The sequence below is a fragment of the Martes martes genome (assembly GCF_963455335.1).
Source record: "Martes martes genome assembly, chromosome: 2".
Classification (NCBI taxonomy): domain Eukaryota; kingdom Metazoa; phylum Chordata; class Mammalia; order Carnivora; family Mustelidae; genus Martes; species Martes martes.
Window position 1 is genome coordinate 62,898,431 of NC_137889.1, and position 20,092 is coordinate 62,918,522.

Below are 20,092 nucleotides of genomic sequence, written 5' to 3' on the forward strand. Positions count from 1 at the left end.
CATTTAATAAATCTAAGCCCTGTTCACCTCATCTGCAATGATTAATAGGCCTTTATATATCCTTCTATGAACCTGAATGCTGACTGGGGGTGGCGGGGGAAGAGGGAGCATGCTTAGGTTTTAAACAGAATCCCTCCAAGATTCAGTAAAATTCCTGCGGACGTGAAAATAACCAAAAAGCAAGGTCCATCTCTGTCAAGTGATCAGCTGGCCACTGCATTGTACACACTCAGGAGGGAGAAGGACAGAGAGAGTCCCTAGAACCCTAAGATAGGAGGGAGCAAGTGAAGAGTTTTATTTCAACAGCTGAGAGTTTTCTAACTTTTTAAGTATTTTCCTCTAAAAGATAGTATTAGGGTATAAGCATATGCCAACAAGTTTTACACATTGTCCTTGGGTGGTGCTAAATATTACTGAATCATGCCTCCAAGTCTCTCTGCTGAGAAGACTTGACTACTTCTCTTCCACTGGTTGGTTTTTCCAGCAGGCAGGGAAGGGGCTGGTAAGAGTGGTGCAGAGCGCAGAACATCCAATAACAGAATTACTAACCCAGGCACTAGCTAACTAGAGTAGGGGAGTGAGGTATGGGTAGGGATAGACGGGGCGGGAAGAGAACGCAGGACCAGTGCAGGAGAGAGCGCTGTTTATTCCCTGTTGTGTCCCTAGGACCTAAAGGAGATCTTAGAATACGGCAGGAGGGGCGCGTGGGTGGCTCAGTGGGTTAAGCCTCTGCCTTCGGTTAGGTCATGGTCCCAGAGTCCTGGGATCGAGCCCCACATCGGGCTCTCTGCTCAGCAGGGAGCCTGCTTTCCCTTCTCTGTCTGCCTCTCTGCCTACTTGTGATCTCTGTCTGTCAAATAAATAAATAAAATCTTTAAAAAAAAAAAGAATACGGCAGGAGTTCAATATTTGTTGGAAAAATGAATAAGTGAAAGAAAAAACAAACCAAAATGAGAAGAAAGAAGGAACACCATAAAGAAGAAATGGAAAGAGAGAGGAGAACTATAGGACAGAGTTCATTTAAACCCCAAAGAATCTTTTACGTAATTGTGCCACAGATCAAATCCCTCATAGCTGATGATAAATGAACGTCTGCTTTCGCTAGGGCACTGTCCCTAGCCCCTTTCTTGCGGGAAACCTTAGACTGGGCGTGAGACCATTTGATGGTGGAAAATGGTCCCTCTGGGCTCTTAATTCCCCTTGGTTCTTGGAGACATGAGTGCATGGGTATCCTCATGATGTATTCTGGCTGTGCTTCAACCTTCTCTTCCAAATGTTTTTGAAATCAAAGCTACTTACAAGTAGCAATAAATGATTCATTTGAATTTCCCTTCCTCGCTCTGTTTCTGTGTCCTCTCCCATGCAGGTGCCACAGAGCAACAAAACAGCCAACCGGCGGCCGCGGCAGGAGGAGGTGGGAGAGGTAACCCCAAATCTGACAACGAGGCGCTAACATTTGGACACTCACTGCTACCGCGCGATGAACACTTTAGCTCTGGATGTCTCCCGGAAAGCCAAGAAAGAGTCATATAGGAGGAGCGTTCTAACACAAACAATGTGTTAGGAGAATATATTTTAAACAGCCTTAAAATGGGATAAACAGGGCGCAAAGGCTTTAGCGCAAGTAATTGAGAAGAGACCACCATCTGTCTCGGTTAAATTATCCTCCTACTCCCCAGTTTTCTTTTTTCTTTTCCACAGCTCTTTAAAACAAAGTGGAGGAAAAAAGGTATTATCTACATATTATCCAATATGTGAGCTAACTAAGCGTCGATGAATTCCAACTGAAGACGAGTACCAATATTCAAATGTGCAGAGAGAGGCAGGAGGATTCCGCTCTCAAGGTCAGTCCCAGAAATCCCTGCAAGCTCACTTTCATTCTCATTAGTCTTTGGGCTCTGCTGAGAGTCTCTTCCCCTCTTGACCAGAGGGCCTCTGAACGTACCTCTGGCTACATGTACGTGGACCACAGGAGGCCTCCAGGAAGACTCTGTCCGTGAATGCCCCCACCCCAAAACCCTAGGAAGAATCTCTGGTAGCAACAGGAGGGAACTGTGTGTCTATGTTTAGGTAGGTTTATGGGGATAAGGACGGTAGGAGCAGGAAGTAAGGAAATGAGTTCATAATTCATTCTTTAAACAATGACCCTCACCACCTGATTTTGGCCCCAAGATGAAATGTGGTGGGTCACAACGATATTCTGTCACTTCCCCCCATCTCTCCAGCTGGGGAGATAAGTGATCCAAGAATATGGCAAGTCACGGGGAAACCAGGAAATGTGCTGGAATCCAGCTGCTGTCCCAAATTTAGAAAATAGGAAGTAAATCACCTCACAGCACAAACTCAGGATGGTCCAGATTTGGGAAAAGGAGAGACAGAGGTGGTGTAAATAGAATTATGAGGAAGGGAAGACCTAGATCCCTTCAGAAAGAATGTCACTGGTTCTCACATTTAGATAAAGCGAAAATGACCCTCTCAATCCTTTGTCTTCATATAAGAATAATAGAAGCCATAAGGCAGAAATAGAAACAAAGCCTGAAGTGAGTAGAAGGAAGAACATAATAAAGATCAGAGCAGAAATGAATGAAATAGAGACTAAAAACAAAACAAAACAAAACAAAAGAAGAGGTCAATGAAACCAGGAGCTGGTTCTTTGAAAAGAGAAACAAAATTGATAAACCTTTAGCCAGATTCACCAAGAAAGAAGGGGGACTCTAATGAAATCAGAAATGCAGAGAAATAATAACTGACACCACAGAAATACGAAGGATTATAAGATAATATTATGAAAAGTTGTATGCCAACAAATTGGATAACTTAGAAGACATGGATAAATTTCTAGAAACCATCTAACCTTCTAAAACTAGATCAGAAAGAAACAGAAAACTTGGACAGACTGATTACTAGTAATGAAACTAAATCAGTAATCAAAAAACTTCTAACGAGCAAAAGTCCAGAACAAGATGGCTTCACAGGGGCATTTTACCAAACATTTAAAGAAGAGTTAAAACCTATTGTTCTCAAACTATTCCAAAATACAGAAGAGGAAGGAGCACTTCCAAATTCATTCTACAAGGCCAGCATTACCCTGATACCAGAAACAGATAAAGACATTAGAAAAATAAAACTATAGGCCAATATCTTCGATGAACATATATGCAAAACTCTTCAAAAAATAGCAAACCAATTTCAACAATGCATTCAAAGAACCACTTGCCATGATCAAGTGGGATTTGTTTCAAGGATGCAAGGGTGGTTCAATATTTGCAAATTAGTCAACGTGATACATCACATTTACAGGAGAAAAGATAAAAACCATAAGATCATCTCAGCAGAAACAGCAACGCATTTGACAAAGTACAACATCTATTCATGATCAAAGCTCTCAACAAAGCAGGTTTACAGGGAGCATATCTCAACAGAATAAAGGCCATACATAAAAACCCCACAGCCAACATCATACTCAGTGGCGAAAAACTGACAACTTTTCCTTTAAGATCAGAAATAAGACAGAGATGTCCACTTTTAACACTTTTATTCAACACAGCACTAGAAGTCCTAGTCACAGCAATCAGACAACAAAAAGGAATAAAAGGTATTCATATCAGTGAGGAAGAAGTAATGCTTTCACTATTTGCAGATGACATGATACTATATATAGGAAACTCTAAAAACTCCACCTAAAAACTACTGGAACTGAAATATGAATCCAGTAAAGTCAAAGGCTACAAAATTAACATATAGGAATCTACTGCATTTCTATACACTCATAATGAAGTAGCAGAAAGAGAAATTAAGAAAACAATCCTCATTACAATTGTACAAAAATAATAAAATACCTAGAAATAAACCTAACCAAGGAGGAAAAAGACCTGCACTCAAAAAACTATAAAACACTGATGAAAGAAATTGAAGATGACAGAAACAAATGGAAAGATATCCCACGCTTATAGATTAGAAGAAGAAATATTGTTAAAATGCCCATACTACCCAAAGCAATCTGCAGATTTAAGGCAATCCCTATCAAAATACCAATAATACTCTTCATTTAACTAGAACAAATAATACTAAGATTTGTACAGAACCATAAAAGACTCTGAATAGCCAAAACAATATTGAGAAAGAAGAACAAAGCTGGAGGTATCCCAATCCCAGATTTCAAGATATACTACAAAGCTGTAGTAATCAAAAGAGTGTGGTATGGGCACAAAAACACACATAGATCAAGAGAACAGGATTGAGATCCCCCAAAGAAACCCATGCTTATATGGTCAATTCAAGCAAAGGAGGCAAGAATGTACAGTGGGGAAAAGACAGTCTCTTCAACAAATGGTGTTGGGAAAACTGGACAGCTACATGCAAAAGAATGAAACAGAATCATTTTTTTATACCACAGGCAAAAATAAACTCAAAATGGATTAAAAACCCAATATGATATCTGAAACCAAAAGCTCCTGGAAGAAAACATAAGCAGTAATTTCTTTAACATTGGCCATAGAAACATTTTTCTAGATATGTCCGCTGAAGCAAGGGAAACAAAAGCAAAAGTAAACTACTGGGACTACATCAAAATGAAAAGTTTTGCACATGGAAAAGAAACATCAACAAAACAAAAAGGCAACCTACTGAATGGGAGAAAATATCTGCAAACAATATATCCAATGAGGGGTTACCATCCAAAATATATAAAGAACTTATACAATCCAATACCAAAAAAATTAATAGTCCAATTAAAAACGGGCAGAAGACATGAATATTTTTCCAAAGAAGACATATAGATGGCCAACGGACACATGTAAAGATGCTCAACATCACTACTCAGGGGAATGCAAATCAAAACCACAATGAGATAATACGTTGCTGTCAAAGTGGCTAAAATCAACAACACAAGAACAACAGATGTTGGTGACGATTTAAAGAAAAAGGAACCCTCTTCCCACTGTTGGTGGGAATGCAAACTAGTACAGCCACTGTGGAAAACAGCATGGAGGTTTCTCAAAGGATTAAAAATAGAACTGCCATGCCTACTAGGTTTCTACCCAAAGGAAATGAAAACACTAATTCAAAAATATATATGTACCCCCTCGCTCAGATATAGAAGCAACCCACGTGTCCATCCATAGATGAACAAATAAATAAGATGCGATGTGTATGTATACTCATACAGACACACACATGTGCACATGACAGAATATGACTCAGCCATAAAAAAAAAGAATGAGATTGTGCCTTTTGTAACAACATGGATGGACCTAGAGTGTATAATGCTAAGCGAAATAAGTCAGTCAGAGAAAGACAAATACCATATGGTTTTACTCACATGTGGAATTTAAGAAACAAATGAAGGAAGATAGGAACGAATGAACGAAGGAACAAACAAAAAACCCGGACTCTTAAATTCAGAGAACAAACTGGTGCTTGCCAGAGAGAAGATGAGTCGGGGTATGGGTAAAATAGATAAAGGAGATTAAGAGCACACTTATCGGGGCACCTGGGTGGCTCAGTGGGTTAAAGCCTCTGCCTTCGGCTCAGGTCATGATCCCAGGGTCCTGGGATGGAGCCCCACATCAGGCTCTCTGCTCAGCCTGTGACCTCTCTCTCTCTCTCTGTCAAATAAATAAAAAATACCTTTAAAAAATAAAAAAAAAAAAGAGCACACTTATCTTGAGCACTGAGTAATATATAGCATTAAATGGTATACCTAAAATTAATAACACTAATTTTTTTTTAAAGATTCTATCCATTTATTTGACAGAGGGAGAGATCACAAGTAAGCAGAGAGGCAGGCAGAGAGAGAGAGGGAAACAGGCTTCCCGCCAAGCAGAGAGCCTGATGCGGGGCCCGATTCCAGGACCCTGAGATCATGACCCGAGCCGAAGGCAGAGGCCCAACCCACTGAGCCACCCAGGCACGCCAACACTAAAATTTTTAAAATTTAGAAAAAAACATTTAAAAAAAAGAAAAACAGAAGCCATAAAGGAGAAATAGTTTGCTTCACATAAGTTTCCCATTCCTGGGCCATTCTGGACACTCCCCTACCCAAGAGAAACAGGGCCTGTTGTTCTCAGACTGTGGGTATCTTCTGGTGCTCAGTGCCATAAGGGGCCCAGACACTACCACTCCCTAGAGCCCCTGTTCAGTGGGTGATGTGGCCATGAGCAGCGGACAGGCTGCCTGGAAGTGGAGAAAGGATTCCCTTCTCCAGAGGTAGATCTGTGATACCAGCTTATACCTGAATGAACATGGAATCCCGGGGGTTTCATCATACATGTGAACGGTCCCCTTCCCTGACACGAATATGTGAAAGATGAAAGGTCAATATGGCAATGAAAAGAAAAGCTACTGTGGAATGAGAATGTTTTAGATCTCTCGTGGAGGGAACTAATGGTCGTGCCCTTCTCCCAAGACTGTAACTGTGGTAACATACAGCCAAAAAGGCTGGGGTAAGAACCATAAAAAGCTAGAGCAGTAGAGGAGATCCGAATGCCGTGATAGGGCACACGGCTTCTAACTGGCAGGGACCTTTGTCCTCTGTGTGAAAAGGGGGATAGAATGCTTGACCGGTTACTCGAATTTTTGCATCCACACTGCACCTGGATCCCTCAGACGATAAAGCTTCTTTGTAGAGCTGTCACCGTCGAATAGTATTTATTAGTGGTCTCTCTGTGCCACAGCTTGTGTTGTGGATAACTTCTGTAGTCAGGACGACACACTACCCCAACTGCAAGTACATTTTCTAGGTGTCTTTTTTTTTTTTTTTTTGCTCAATATTACCAAGGAAGATCTGGAGCACCTCCTCATCATCCCATCTTGCCTGCACCCCCCTAACCCCCCCTACAGCCCCACCCTCAACCCTCACAGCTGTGATCAAACCCCTCCCTCCCCCAGTTCAGCCAAACAGAAAAGGACTCTATAACGAAGGTAGAGCCAATGAAATTCCTTTCAGAGTTCTTGCCTGGTTTCTGGAAACACATGCCAATACAAATTTTCGCGGCTATATTAATATATGCAGCTATGCAACAGGGAGATGATAATAAAACAAGAGCCCTTTTGAATCCAGCCCTTCTGAGTCGCAGGCCTCAGTGTGGGAGGCAGAGGAAGCCAGGTCAAGAAAGCCAAAGGATGACCAGAGGGGTGAGGGCTCTTCGGCGGGGGGAAAGGAGATGCAGAGGGGCTGGCCCTTGGGGGTGAGCCGGAAGAGCTCCCACATGAGGTGAGAGGGCAGCCACAGCCATTCAGGTGTGTGCCTCCAAGATTTGTAAGCTGTGTGTTAAATTATGAAATGAGTAGAAGGCTGCTTGCCAGTCAAAGAGTGAGGGTAACACCAGTTATGGTGGGAGAATCTGCTCGAAGCAAATCACCTCTTCTTGCTGGGAAAAGAATGGTCCTTCCGAATGCACACACCTAGGTGCTACTCTGTCCTGTCTGTACAGTCAGGTAAATAACACCGCTGCATCTCCATTAAGTTTAACAAGATCTAGACCTTCAAGAAAAGGATTCTTTGTGCTATATAAACATGTCACATTTTTATCTTATTAAAGTGATCTAGTCCCTGTTGGTATGAGACATAGTTTTCACACTCCATATACCCTCAGTTCTCACTGAGTTTTCAAGCACCGAAAGAAGAGTCTAATTCCTTATTTAAGATTAAACTCCCCCAGCTTTGGGTTTCCTGTGTATGTGCGTGTACATACATAAACACATACATATGCATATACATGCATATCCTGAGAGCTGCTTAGGATATATAAGGCATGAGGAAAGTGATCTGGCCATTAGTTGCAAGCCCATTAATAGTCACATTCATTAGAAGTCATTTTAAAAGTTGGCATTCGGGGCACCTGGGTAGCTCAGTCAGTTAAGCGTCCCATTCCTGATTTTGGCTCAGGTCATGATCTCAGGGTCATGAGATCAAGCCCCACAGCAGGCTCTGTGCTCAGCACAGAGTCTGCTTGAGATACGCTCTCTCTCCCTCTCTCTCCCTCTCCCCCTGCTCTTGCGCTCTCTAAAATAAATAAGTAAATCTTGGAAAAAAAAAAAGTTGACACACAAATATTCTTTGCCATCAGCTGAACTACAGAATGCTATTGCAAAATACAGAAATTAGACAGGTCAATTCCACTAGGAGGCCTGCAGTCAATAAATTAGCTTTCATAGGCTTTATATCTGCAAATTAAATGCTGCCCTCATATAAGTAAAGACAGGCTTTCATTTTAATATTAAGCAAGTCTGCATTTTTACTTAATTTCTGGAATTATGATAAATGTGGTGGTGCTCACAAGCAACAAAAGAAAAGAGATAAACTGGACTAAATCAAAATTAAAACCTTTTGTGCTCCAAATAATGCCATTAAGAAAATGAAAAGACAGCAGAGTAGGCAAAAATATTTGCAAATCATACATCCGCTAAGGGGCATATATTCAGAATACTTAAAGAACTTTTACAACTCAAGAATAAAAGGACAAATAACTCAAAAAGCAGGAAAAGGACTTGAATAGACATTTCTCCCAAGAAGATACACAAATGGCCAATAAGCACATAAAAATATGCTCAGCATCTTAAGTCATCAGGGAAATGCAAATTGAAACCACAGTGAGATACTAGTTCATACCCGGTAGGATGGCTATCATAAAAAAGACAGACAATAGTAAGTTTTGGCAAGGATGTGGAAAAATTAGAACTCTCATACATTGCTGGTGGGGATGTAAAATGGTGCAGCTGCTTTGGCAAATGGCTTGGCAGTTCTTCAAAATGTTAAACATAGAGTTACCACTTGATTCAGCAGTTGCACTCCTAGGTATATACCCAAGAGAAACTCAACATATGTCCACAAAAAAACTTGTACATGAACGTTCACAGCAGCCATAAGTTGGGCAACAACCAAATGTTCCTCAGCAGATGACTCGATAAACAAAATGTGGTATATATCCATTTTATACCACGAATAAAATTAACATTACATTACTGGTATATTTATTCCAATAATTCCCAGTGGAATATTATTCAGCCACAAAAAGGAATAAAGTATTGATACATAGATGAACTTTATTTTTAAATTTTTAAAAAAGACTTTATTTATTTATTTGACAGAGACAGAGCAAACAAGCAGAAAGACAGGTAGAGGGAGAGGGAGGAAGCACTCTCCCCACTGAGCAGAGAGCCCGATGTGGGACTCGATCCCAGGACCCCGGGATCACGACCTGAGCTGAAGGCAGATGCTTAACCTACTGAACCACCCAGGCGCCCTCAGAGGTGAACTTTAAAAACATTATGTTAAGTGAGAGAAGCCAGTTATAAAAGACCATATCCTGTACGCCTCCATTCATATGAAATGTACGGAACAGGCAAATCTATAGAGAGAGAGAGCAGATTAGTGGTTGCCTAGGGTGGGGGTGACTTGGGGATGGGTAAGGAGTAACTGTTAATGGGTACAGAGTTCTTCTTGGGGTGATGAAAGTGTTCCATAACTAGATGCGATGATGGCTGCACAACTCTGTGAAGAAACTGAAAACCACTGAACTATACACTTTAAATCAGTAAATCTTATGGTATGTGAATTAACTCTCAATGAAGATGTTTTTAAAAATGAAATGGTGCTTAAAAATCAGTCTAGAAGTCCCCTCAAAAACATAACAATGTGAAATATATAAATTCTTAGAATTTATATTCTGGATTCAACCAACTTCTCCAGGTGCTGAAAAGAGTGGAAGTGAAAAAAAGAACTTCTCGTTTCAGGCTGAGTAACTCGCCATTTGACATTTTTGTGTTCTCAGATTCTCGGTACCATGCATTTGACAATGTGATAAATAGACAGTACTAATAAAAAACCAAAATGCTTCTCAACGGATACTTCACAATTATTCTTTAAATTTTTCCTTAACTTTGCTACCACGTCCGCCTGTTTGCTCTAGGACTGAGTGAGGAAGCAGACCCACCAGGAGCGAGGGGAGATTGGCCCCGCTGTGTGGTTCCACCACTTAGAGGACGTGTAGGTTTGAAGGAGACCAGTGTGAGATGACATTAATAGAAAACCGAAACACCCACTTTCAACCCTTGTAGACTATTACTGAAGACATCCTGCTTATCCAGTTTGATCAGACGACAATTTTCCAAAGAAGAATCCCAAACAGAAGAGTGAATAGTTATCGCCCTGAGAAATGGTTTGGCTAAAATCTCTTATTTATCTCCAGGAATTCTTTAGACTAGGACAGCCTCTCACATGGTCTTTGATTTGCTGGGGAGAGGGAAAGGAGGAGCTTTTTCCTCTTAAAAACAAAACAAAACAAAAGCCAACATGGTCCAAGAATAATCATGAAACTTAACACCAGAGAACACTGAAAAAAGCAGTATTAATCTAAGGCTCAAAAGCAACACTATCTTGATTTACTAGGTACATGGGCCCTTCCAAAAAAAGGTTCCCAGATACCGTTATTTCGTAATAAGTTAAAAAGAATCTCTACTGAAGAGACGGTCTTTTTAAAAAGTAAAATGCAGGGTGCCTGGGCGGCTCAGAGGGTTAAGCCTCTGCCTTCGGCTCTGGTCCTGATCTCAGGGTCCTGGGATCGAGCCCCACATTGGGCTCTCTGCTCAGTGGGGAACCTGCTTCCCCCTCTCTCTCTGCCTGCCTCTCTGCCTACTTGTGATCTCTATCTGTCAAATAAATTAAAAAAATCTTTAAAAAAATAATAAAATAAAATAAAAAAAAATAAAAAGTAAAATGCATGTTTGATAGAGCCCTGTCCTCTGTCAGCTTTAACCTAAGGCATTCTTCTCAGATGGACAAAACTTATTGCTTTAATTAACCATTTCCTCAGCACAGTGCTTCTCAAAACTTAGCTGTCAGGTCACATGGAGGGCTTGCAAAAACACAGACAGCTGGGCCTCCAACCTCCAGAGTTTCAATGAGGCCCAGAGTAGAGTTGAAGAATTTGCATTTCGAACATTTCCCTGTCCTCCCCCACCCATGCTGATTCTGCCAGTCTGGGGCCCACACTTTGGGAAGCCCTGCCTCACCACCTACAGAGCGGAGAGGCTGGCTAGGCAAAGTCCTGGCTGGGCGGCTCTTCCCCAAGAGTCTACCGGAAAAGAAAGGTAGAAGTCATCCAAAGGCCAAAACACATTTACATTCAATATTTAAATAACAGCAATTACCATAATCTGCTCCTCAAACGTTTGTGGTTCACACATACTGTTCATCTTCCTGGTTTCATGCCACCTTCATTCTCACCCACCCAAGATGCATTTCTGGGGTTCTTCCCCCTCCCGGCCATCCTATATGACTGCAGCCATGTCTGCCCCACATGCTCCTATCATCCCCAGTGAAAGTACAAGTTTCCACCGGTGGATCCCATCTACAGCTGAGGCAATCAGCTGGAGTTTGGAATTGGGACTGAGAAATTTCTGTCTGGCTCCTCTTTTGAACAAGAGGCAAACTCAGAAGCTGCAAGAAATTTTCATTTTCCACCATGTGAGCTGGGCAACAGAAAAGGTCCATTTGTATGTACAGAGAAGCAGGGATGAGGTAGGGAGTGAGAGCAACTTGGTTTCCATATGGTCTTCCAGACCCCAGCTTCAGTGAAGGACTCACTTCTGCATCCCTACTCTGGGGTTCCATAAGTTAACCCCAAACCTGGCACCTTCTATTAAATTCCCCTCGCTTGCCTAAACTGGCTGAAGAGGATTTATTATGTACAACCAAAAGGGCCATAATTAAAACAGTTAATAAAGTCAATTTTGGGGTCTCTTTCCTCTCTCTTTCAGTTCACCGCAGAGATTAACCTCACCTTAAACTTCATTCCACCCAAGTTTATCTGGTTCTAAATATTTCATAGCTATGAGGCGCCTGACTGGCTCAGTTGGTGGAACATGTAATTTGATTTTGGGGTTGCGAGTTCAAGCCCCATGTTGGGGGTAGACATTACTTTAAAAGAAAAATTATTTTATATATATACATAATATATATTATAATGCATAATTATAATATATATATATATATTTCACAATATCTCTATGTATTTCAAAACCAGGCCTGCTTGGATTTTTCTACATGAGACAATTATAATTTATATTTCTCTCTAAGACTAGACTGGGATAAATGAATATAAATCAGAAATGAACAGAAATCAACTTGGTTTCCTTCCTTGTGCACAGAAATAAGAAAACCTATAGGGGTGTCTCGAATTGAGATCTAATATGAAGTTTTATTTACCATGTTAGAGAAACTTAAGTGCTTAATTTTTCATTAATGCTTCTGAAATAACTTCAGCTTTTATTTTTGTGGAATTCCCATGTTTAAAATGGCATTTTGGACACACCGCTACTTCTAGATCCGACCACCTACATGGTGCATTTTATGCATTCATTCCCATGCAAACATGTGGCTTCCCAAAAGGAGAAGGGGCATTTCTTCATGTCTCTCTGTCTAGCTACTCTTCTTCCCGCACAACAGAGACTAAACAGATCACGTTCTGTTTCACCTTCAGCACTGCATCATGTCTGTGATAACACATCTGTTCCAGGAGTTTGTGAGGTCGCTTGATGTTGCCAAACCAGGGTTTCATAGTGACAGGATTCTCTTCGTCTGTCTAATGTTACAGATCCTCTGTTCTGAACTTCAGGATTCTGGCCTCCTTGAATCAAGGTTTCTGGGAATTATCTTTGGCAACTCTGCACTTTAGCAGCAAAGTCTGATTGTTTTGGCTGCCTTGTGTCACATAACAACAGGTAGTCACAGACATCCAGCGGTTTCCTCAGAGTGGGTTGCTTTCTTTATGGTAATCAATTTACTTGGCCCAGCTGTCAGGCACTTGACTTCCCAATTAACAACTGGAAGTAGAACTTGAGCCGCAGGAAGGAAGAAAACTCAGATTTTCCCAAACACACAGTTAATGAAAAACTTAGCCTAGCCTCTACCTCATCTGTGTTTTTCCCATAAAATGTAAATGTCAATTTGGAAAACAATATACCTACAGACGTTTCTCCACCCAGGAAGGTCTCACATGATGTTTGACTGGGCCCTGTGCCCAATGTCCATCATTAAGGAGTTAACATAAATTAATTTAAAACTGGAAATGAAGCAGCCAAAATTGTTGACCAGTTTCCTCTTATTAATTCAGTGAAAAGACCGAGGGCCTACACTACAGATCACAGCTTCTAATCTCAAGGAAAGGAAAAACAAAAAAGAAAAATCCTTTTATTCCCCATCTTAGCTATTCCTTTGGTCAAAACTGGAAGAAGAAACAAAGTGTGTGATAATGCATGGGGCATACTTTTCTCACTCACCCAACTCTTCCTGGCCAAAAAGATTTTCCTCAATTTGGCAGGCGACCATACATGGAAATTAGCAAGGCAGGAAACAGTAGAGACTGGTGCTTATGAGAACACCCGCGGCCAGGCTTTGGGGTATCAGCTGAGATGAATCTAAGGCATCCCTGACTAACCTGCATGGCTTTGGGAGATGAATTATCCTTCTTGTCTACTGAGGGACAGGAGCTATCACAGAAAGGGGGACTTGAAGACACCGACAAGTTCTTTATGTGGATGTCTTTTAGGACATGAATACTGAAATTGTTAAATTGCAGCTGGAGGAAAGAGAATATAGGAAGTTTTCCCCTTATATCCTTCTTCCAAGAGCACTGAGCCATCTATGATAAGAAACTCTAATATCTTGTAAACCCAATAAAGGGTGAGTCCCTTTTACCTTGGGGCTTAGGAATGAAAAGACACCTGTTTTTAAGTCACATGTCTCCTTCTAGGACTGACTTGGAAACTTCACAGTTTACCTGACCATAGTCTGCTAGGGTGTAGAAGTATGGAGTTCAAAGTGCAAAACGTTTATTGAATGGATTCCATTGCCCTGGACTTCTGACTAGACCATATGCATTGAGAGGACAGGGGCTGGGACGCTATTTCTTTGACCTGAGTCTCTTGCACAAAGAGACTGGGGTTAAAAAAAAAAAAAAATAGTTACCTTAGTCTTTCAAACAAATGTTCATCTCCACACTAGGAAGCAGGGCAAACGCCTTTTGGAGATATGACTATGTCATCCAATCAACTGTCACTGAACTCCACAGCACATAAACTCAGCAAAAGTTGACATAAACATAAACATTTAGAAGGGCATTGCTGTCCACAAATATCATTAAACGTGCATGGCTGTACGGCTGTATAGCCATATTCTATTTGAGGGATCTCATTATTATCTAGGAAATGATTTCATACTTCAGTGTCCAAAATCACATCAGCTAAAAAGATTAGGATAAAATGTTTTCCTTAAAGAAAAATTTCCCCGAAATCTCATTTTGGCATATTATCTTCTGGGGCCACCCCACCTCTCTCTGCTCACAGTACTGGTTGCCCAGCAAACTCTGAAACAGAAATAGCATACACTGGGATTCTATCGACCGGAGCCACTGTTGGAAGAGGGTCATTGCAATGTGAAAGCCTATGCTATGGGAGAAGAATCAGAGAGCTGTGTGACCCCCTGGACTTGATCAGAAAAACAACAGACATATTATTCTATGTCACTGAGACCTTTTGACACAGGAAGGAGGGCTTAAGTATAAGAAAATATGTTGGCCTGAACATCGTATTTTTAAATTTTCAGCTTTCAGCAATCAGCACAGTCCTGCTAAGCCTCCCATCTGCTAAAAAGAAGCTGTACTATCACTGCAAAGTTTACAGAAACGGGACTATAATAAGGATGTCATAACTGTACTCTGCTTTATCTATCACAAATCATGTTCCCCTCAAGTTCCAGTGTGTCCCAAATTAACATCAAAGGAAAGAATTCTTAACCCCACCAACTGGCAAATACAGGAATTTCAGCTGTTCTGATATAATGGCTCAAAGTAAACCACTATTAATTTCTTACTTTCCAACCTACTGGTCAACCAGAAACCCCATCAGAATTGCACCGAGGAAATTACAGGGAAGATCCCTAATGCATCTCTTGCTTTCATCCTCCAAGTACAGGGAGGTACAACCTGAAAACAGTTGTTGATTCGTATTAGCATTCTGAATATAGTTTCTAAAAAATTGCTTTTAGTGAACTGAGGTTGGGATATGACTTGGTAAGAATATTATTATTGATACAACTTTTCTTTCCATGCTCTGAAAGTCACACCTTTGAATTTAAAAGACACTAAATTTTTACGTGCTCTAAGGGGGGCAGATGGGAGACTGGAAAAGAACCCAAAATAGATGAATTTCAAATTATAACCCATTCTCCTATCTCTGACAGGTAGATTACATTTAGATACTACTAAAAATGTGTTCATTCATCCTAAGAACTTAGATTATTATAATAGTCCGCTACGAAATTTTCTCTTCATAAAATCTCTTACTGCTACTCTATTGCTAATTACTACAAGCACCATCTCAACTGCTTATTAAGTTAAGAAACATATTTTTAGTGGTTCTTAAAGAATACAGTATAAATACACACAAAAAGAAAGGCCCTCTATTAGGAAAGAATAGATATTTTGATCAATTAACAAAAGTACTTTGCATGTCACTAGAATGCAGTCAAGATTATGACCTGCATCATCTTAGAAAGCAGCAGTGTTTTCCAACAATTTCCAGGAAAAGAAGGCTGTATTTCACAAGACCAGGTACACAGACAACATCTGCAAACAAATTCGTACACACAACGCAGGAATGCGAGCCAAGCATCCAGTCATTCCTGAATTCGCCTCAATAATGTGATTTGCTACCATTAGGCTAATTATAATCCATGCAGGAAGCAGCCCAGTTGGCTACAAATGAAATGAGCAGAATGTGAATATTTTAGAATAAATCAAGTACCTGATAGTTTCATGAGAAGTTCAGACGCTGCTTTGACGGACATATCCCGCCTTAGCACATTCCCCTTCCCTTCCTGGGGCTTAAGGGTGTCCTCAGAGATGCTCGGGGCCGGCACTTCCGATTCCGGGCTGAACACGTAGCTGGACCGAGGCAAAGTGGCACTTAAGGCCTCCTCTTCCTTGGGCTCCTCTTTCACTTTAAAATTAAGATTCATGGGCTCCTTCTGATTTGCAGCTGTCAAAAGAAGAAAGGCATTGTATATATATACATATACAAAAGGCCACTCCCCCTCTTAGCTGCCCCCGGACTTTATGAAACATGGAATGCACAATCACACTGTGCTGACAGCAGGAGGAACCACAACCCGATCAAAATAGGCTGGGACCTGGGCAGGAAAAAATACAATACACTCCATGAGCAGCGGACTCTGAAGAACGTGTGCTTCCGAATCTTTGGAAGAGATCATATTTTAAGAAGAGTTGCCTCTACAAAGTGGACATTTTCCTCTCTGGTTTCCCTAAATGTCTTCTTTCCTGTATAAATGCTGCTGCCTCACTGACCTGTGAGGCTTCCCCCCACTTAATCTTATTCTAAAATAATGCTTTCAGGCAATTATGCTGCCATAAAATCCTCAATATAAACATGAGTCAGAGGCAATACCCAAAGCAAAAACCTGGGGTGGGTGGTAAGGTGAGGAAGAATTTGCCAGAGAGAAGCTCAGACTAGAGATATCCCACTTTGCCTTATTATGAATGGACGCTTCTGACCCACCAACACTGGGGCACGTACTTGGAACTGTTTTTCCAGTCACGGTGAATAAACCCATATCTGTAGCTCAAGTCATCTCTGAGACCATGACGGGCATTTTTTTTTTTTTAAGATTTTATTTTTAAGTCATCTCCATGCCCAAGTTGGGGCTTGAACTCACAACCCTGAGATCAAGAGTAGCACGCATCACTGACTAAGCCAGCCAGGTGCCCCTCACGAGGGGGCATTTAAAAAAAAAAAAGAAAACCATTTATTTTGAAGTAATTTTAGATTTACAGCGATGTTCCAAAGATGGCTCAAGGAGTTCCCATATATTTCTCTCCCAGCATTCCCAGATGTTCACATCTTACATAAGCATGGTATGTTTGTCAGAATTAAGAAACTCACAATGCTATGAGCTAAACTCCAGATTTTATTCAGATTTCACCAGTTTTTCCACTAATGTCCTTTTTTCCATTTTTAGTGTGGTTGGTTGGCGTGGAGTATGTGGTCAGGGCAGAGCTAACTGGCCTATTATGGGATGGCTTCTGTGGCTTGGCTACACGATAGCAGGCCTTCACCCACTGAGCTACACACTCCCCGGGAAAGACCAAAGAGGACAAGTATTCTCCACCACCACTGGCCACTTTCCCAGGCAGCTTGCTCCCCTCTAACAGGGCATGTAATCGGAACTTTAGGTTGGTTATACTAGATGTCTTTTGAGAAGAAGAGCCCATCCTAATACAGAGTTCTTAGTAACACTCACGAGAGTGAACCCGAAGCCCACTCCCGCTTAACAAATAAGAGGATAGAAATAAATCTCCAAAGCAAGAACTTCTAACTTGTTATCCATCACCGACCCTAGCCAGTACACAAGCACAAAATCCTTTCTCCCTTGTGCCCTCGAAGGGTGTACATTCTGGAGTTCCAAGTTCACAGAGACGAGTATATTTAGAAACTGGACTCTGGAGGGCTAAGGTGACAACATTTGGAAGTTTTACCACCAAAAAGATGCAGAGCTGGGACCAGAACCTAGTTCTACGAGCTGCCTGCTCTATGTCCCTTACCTACCTCCACCTTACCTACCTCCACCACACCATTCCTCCACTTCTGGTCCCTGTGCTATAACAACACTTGAATGTAACTTGACCTTCAAGTGCCACCTTCTCAATGAAGTCTATCCTGACTACGCTGTTCAGAACCGCAATCCCTGCCCCATGGTACTCCCAATCTCTCTTATCTTACTTTTATCTTCCTTTTTTTCCCCAAAATACTTACCACCTGATGACTTCTGGTTAAGGCCTGAATTGTGCCCACCCTCACCAATTCTTATGTTGAAGCTCTAACCCACAACAGGGCTATATTTGGGGATAGCGAGGTAATTTAAGGTTCAATGAGGCCAGGAGGGTGAGTCCATAATCCAGCATGATGGGTGTCCTGTAAGAGACACCACAGACGCACTCACATGGAAGAAAGATCACGGAAGGACCCAGCAAGAAGGTGGCCAATTTCAAGCCAAAAGAGAAGCCTCAGGAGAAACCAATCCTGCCAACACTTTGAGCAGACTTCCAGCCTCCAGAACTGTGAGAAGTAAGTTTCCTTTGTTCAAGCCACCAAGTCTTTGGTATTTTGTCACGGCAGCCCAAGCAGACTAGTTACATTCCATATAAGTTTCTTATTTATTATGTTAACTACTATGCTCTCTTCCCCTAACTCGAAGGTAGGCTTCAAGAAGGCAATGATCTTTAACACTGATGTACCTTGAGTGCCTAGTACAGCGTCTTGCACATAGTAGGTGTTCAAAATATAGCTGTGGAATGAATAAAATATGTCGGCTACAGATTAGTGACGTCTGATGGTCCTTCCCTATTACCCGTGGGAAACAAAAACTCCCAATCCCGGAATATTCCACTGAAGGCAATCGGAAGTGTTTTCCCTAGATCTGATCCTTAGGCTGGGAACAAGACCTAGAGATAAAAGCTCTGCCATCTACACCATAGCACGTACTGAGGGGTAGTGATAATCATTCACTTGGACTCCGGCATTACTAAGGGAGGAGTCCAGAAAAATTTCAACTAAAGTGCTTAAAATCTGGCCTTCTGGGGTGCCCGGCCGGCTCAGTTGGTAGGACATGCGACTACTGATCTCAGGGTCATGAGCTGGGCACAGAAATTACTTTACAAAAAACTAAAAACAAATAAAATAAAATACAATAAACTTTGGCCTTTTGGGGACAATGCCATCAGAATCTGAACCAAAGAGAACAATGATGGTCTCTAGAGCAATCCTTATGTACTTCTGACCTCAACAAGGAAGGGAGATCCTAAGCGGACTTTGTGTATTTAGCATACTTCTCCCCTTTCAACCATTTCCTGGGGGTGGCAGAACTGTGGGGTGGGGGTGGGGGGCTGCTGGCTAGCTCCTAAAGCGTCTCTCACTCTATGCCTTTCTTCCAGAACCCTTAATAAAATCCTCTTCCTAAAGCATCCTAGTTAGTCACCACAAAATAATTAAGTGGTGTGTTTTCTGTTAAGCCTGAAACTTTGATTCTTTGGGAAGGAATAACAGAAAGTTATGTACTTTTAAAATGCTTCTGTATCTTTTATTTTAAAACTTCTAAAAATTCTAAGATGAGGCTAGGAAAGAGATAAGAAACTATTGAAGCCCTAGAAGCAAATCCCAATTTCTAGGGAGAACAACCTTAAGTTGATGGTCTCTGAAGATAACAATAGCTTCTAGAAGTATTCATCACAATAAATTCTACATAAGATTTAAGAAAAAAAATTTATCATCGTTAGTACAACCCAGATTTAACATAACTTCAATAAGACATTTAAAAACACAAGAGGCAAGCTAGCATGTTGCTGGATTATAAATCTGCAGGCATTTCATACCTGGTTTTTGACATAAATGCTGGGGGAATGTAAATATAGCTAATAACAGATCACACACACACACACACACACAAAACCAACCCCTTGAGAAACACTAGTTTGCCCAAGTTTTAATTTCCCAAACACTCTGGGTCTAAATACCAGAAATATTAATACTAAAAAAGTACATAAAGCCTATATTTTAAGATCAATATGACTGAATAATTGCCATAGTTTTTTATTATCTTACTTTTGTCTTTTTATTCTACTTTAAAAAAACTCATTCTCTTTCTACAGAAAAAGGTGGAATTATAGATGTTTTCTTTTTTCTTTGGGGGAACTGCTAAGAAAAAGGGAACCAATTACAATTCACAGCCTACTCTTGACTTCATTCTTACTACCACAAAGATCTGTGCACCTACAGAGTTCCATTTGTAAGAGACTTTCCCAACCCTTACCTTGACTTCTGTTTAGGTATCTTCAAGTTTCCAGATACTCCACTTTTAACACATGGAGGAAACCTCATGAATCAAGAGGCCCCTTCTCTGTCTGTTCCAAACATTTTAGGACCTGAGCCACTTTGATTATAAATTATCTATATTTGTAAGTTCATGCACTCGATGGAGCTGGGCTGCCATTTAAAGGAAACAACTCAACTTTTTGAGGAT

At 41.0% G+C, this 20,092-nt stretch overlaps 1 protein-coding gene across 1 annotated transcript in view; it reads right to left on the reverse strand.

Moving 5' to 3' along the window:
• The window catches only part of ZNF827 (zinc finger protein 827), a gene marked incomplete at its 5' end in the record, with an annotated part of 134,412 nt that overhangs the window by 86,315 nt on the left and 28,005 nt on the right, over nucleotides 1–20,092 (reverse strand). The window contains one exon of the mRNA XM_080796313.1: nucleotides 15,805–16,038. Within this exon, the coding sequence (XP_080652439.1) occupies nucleotides 15,805–16,038 (234 nt within the window). The remainder of the gene's footprint in view (nucleotides 1–15,804; nucleotides 16,039–20,092) is intronic.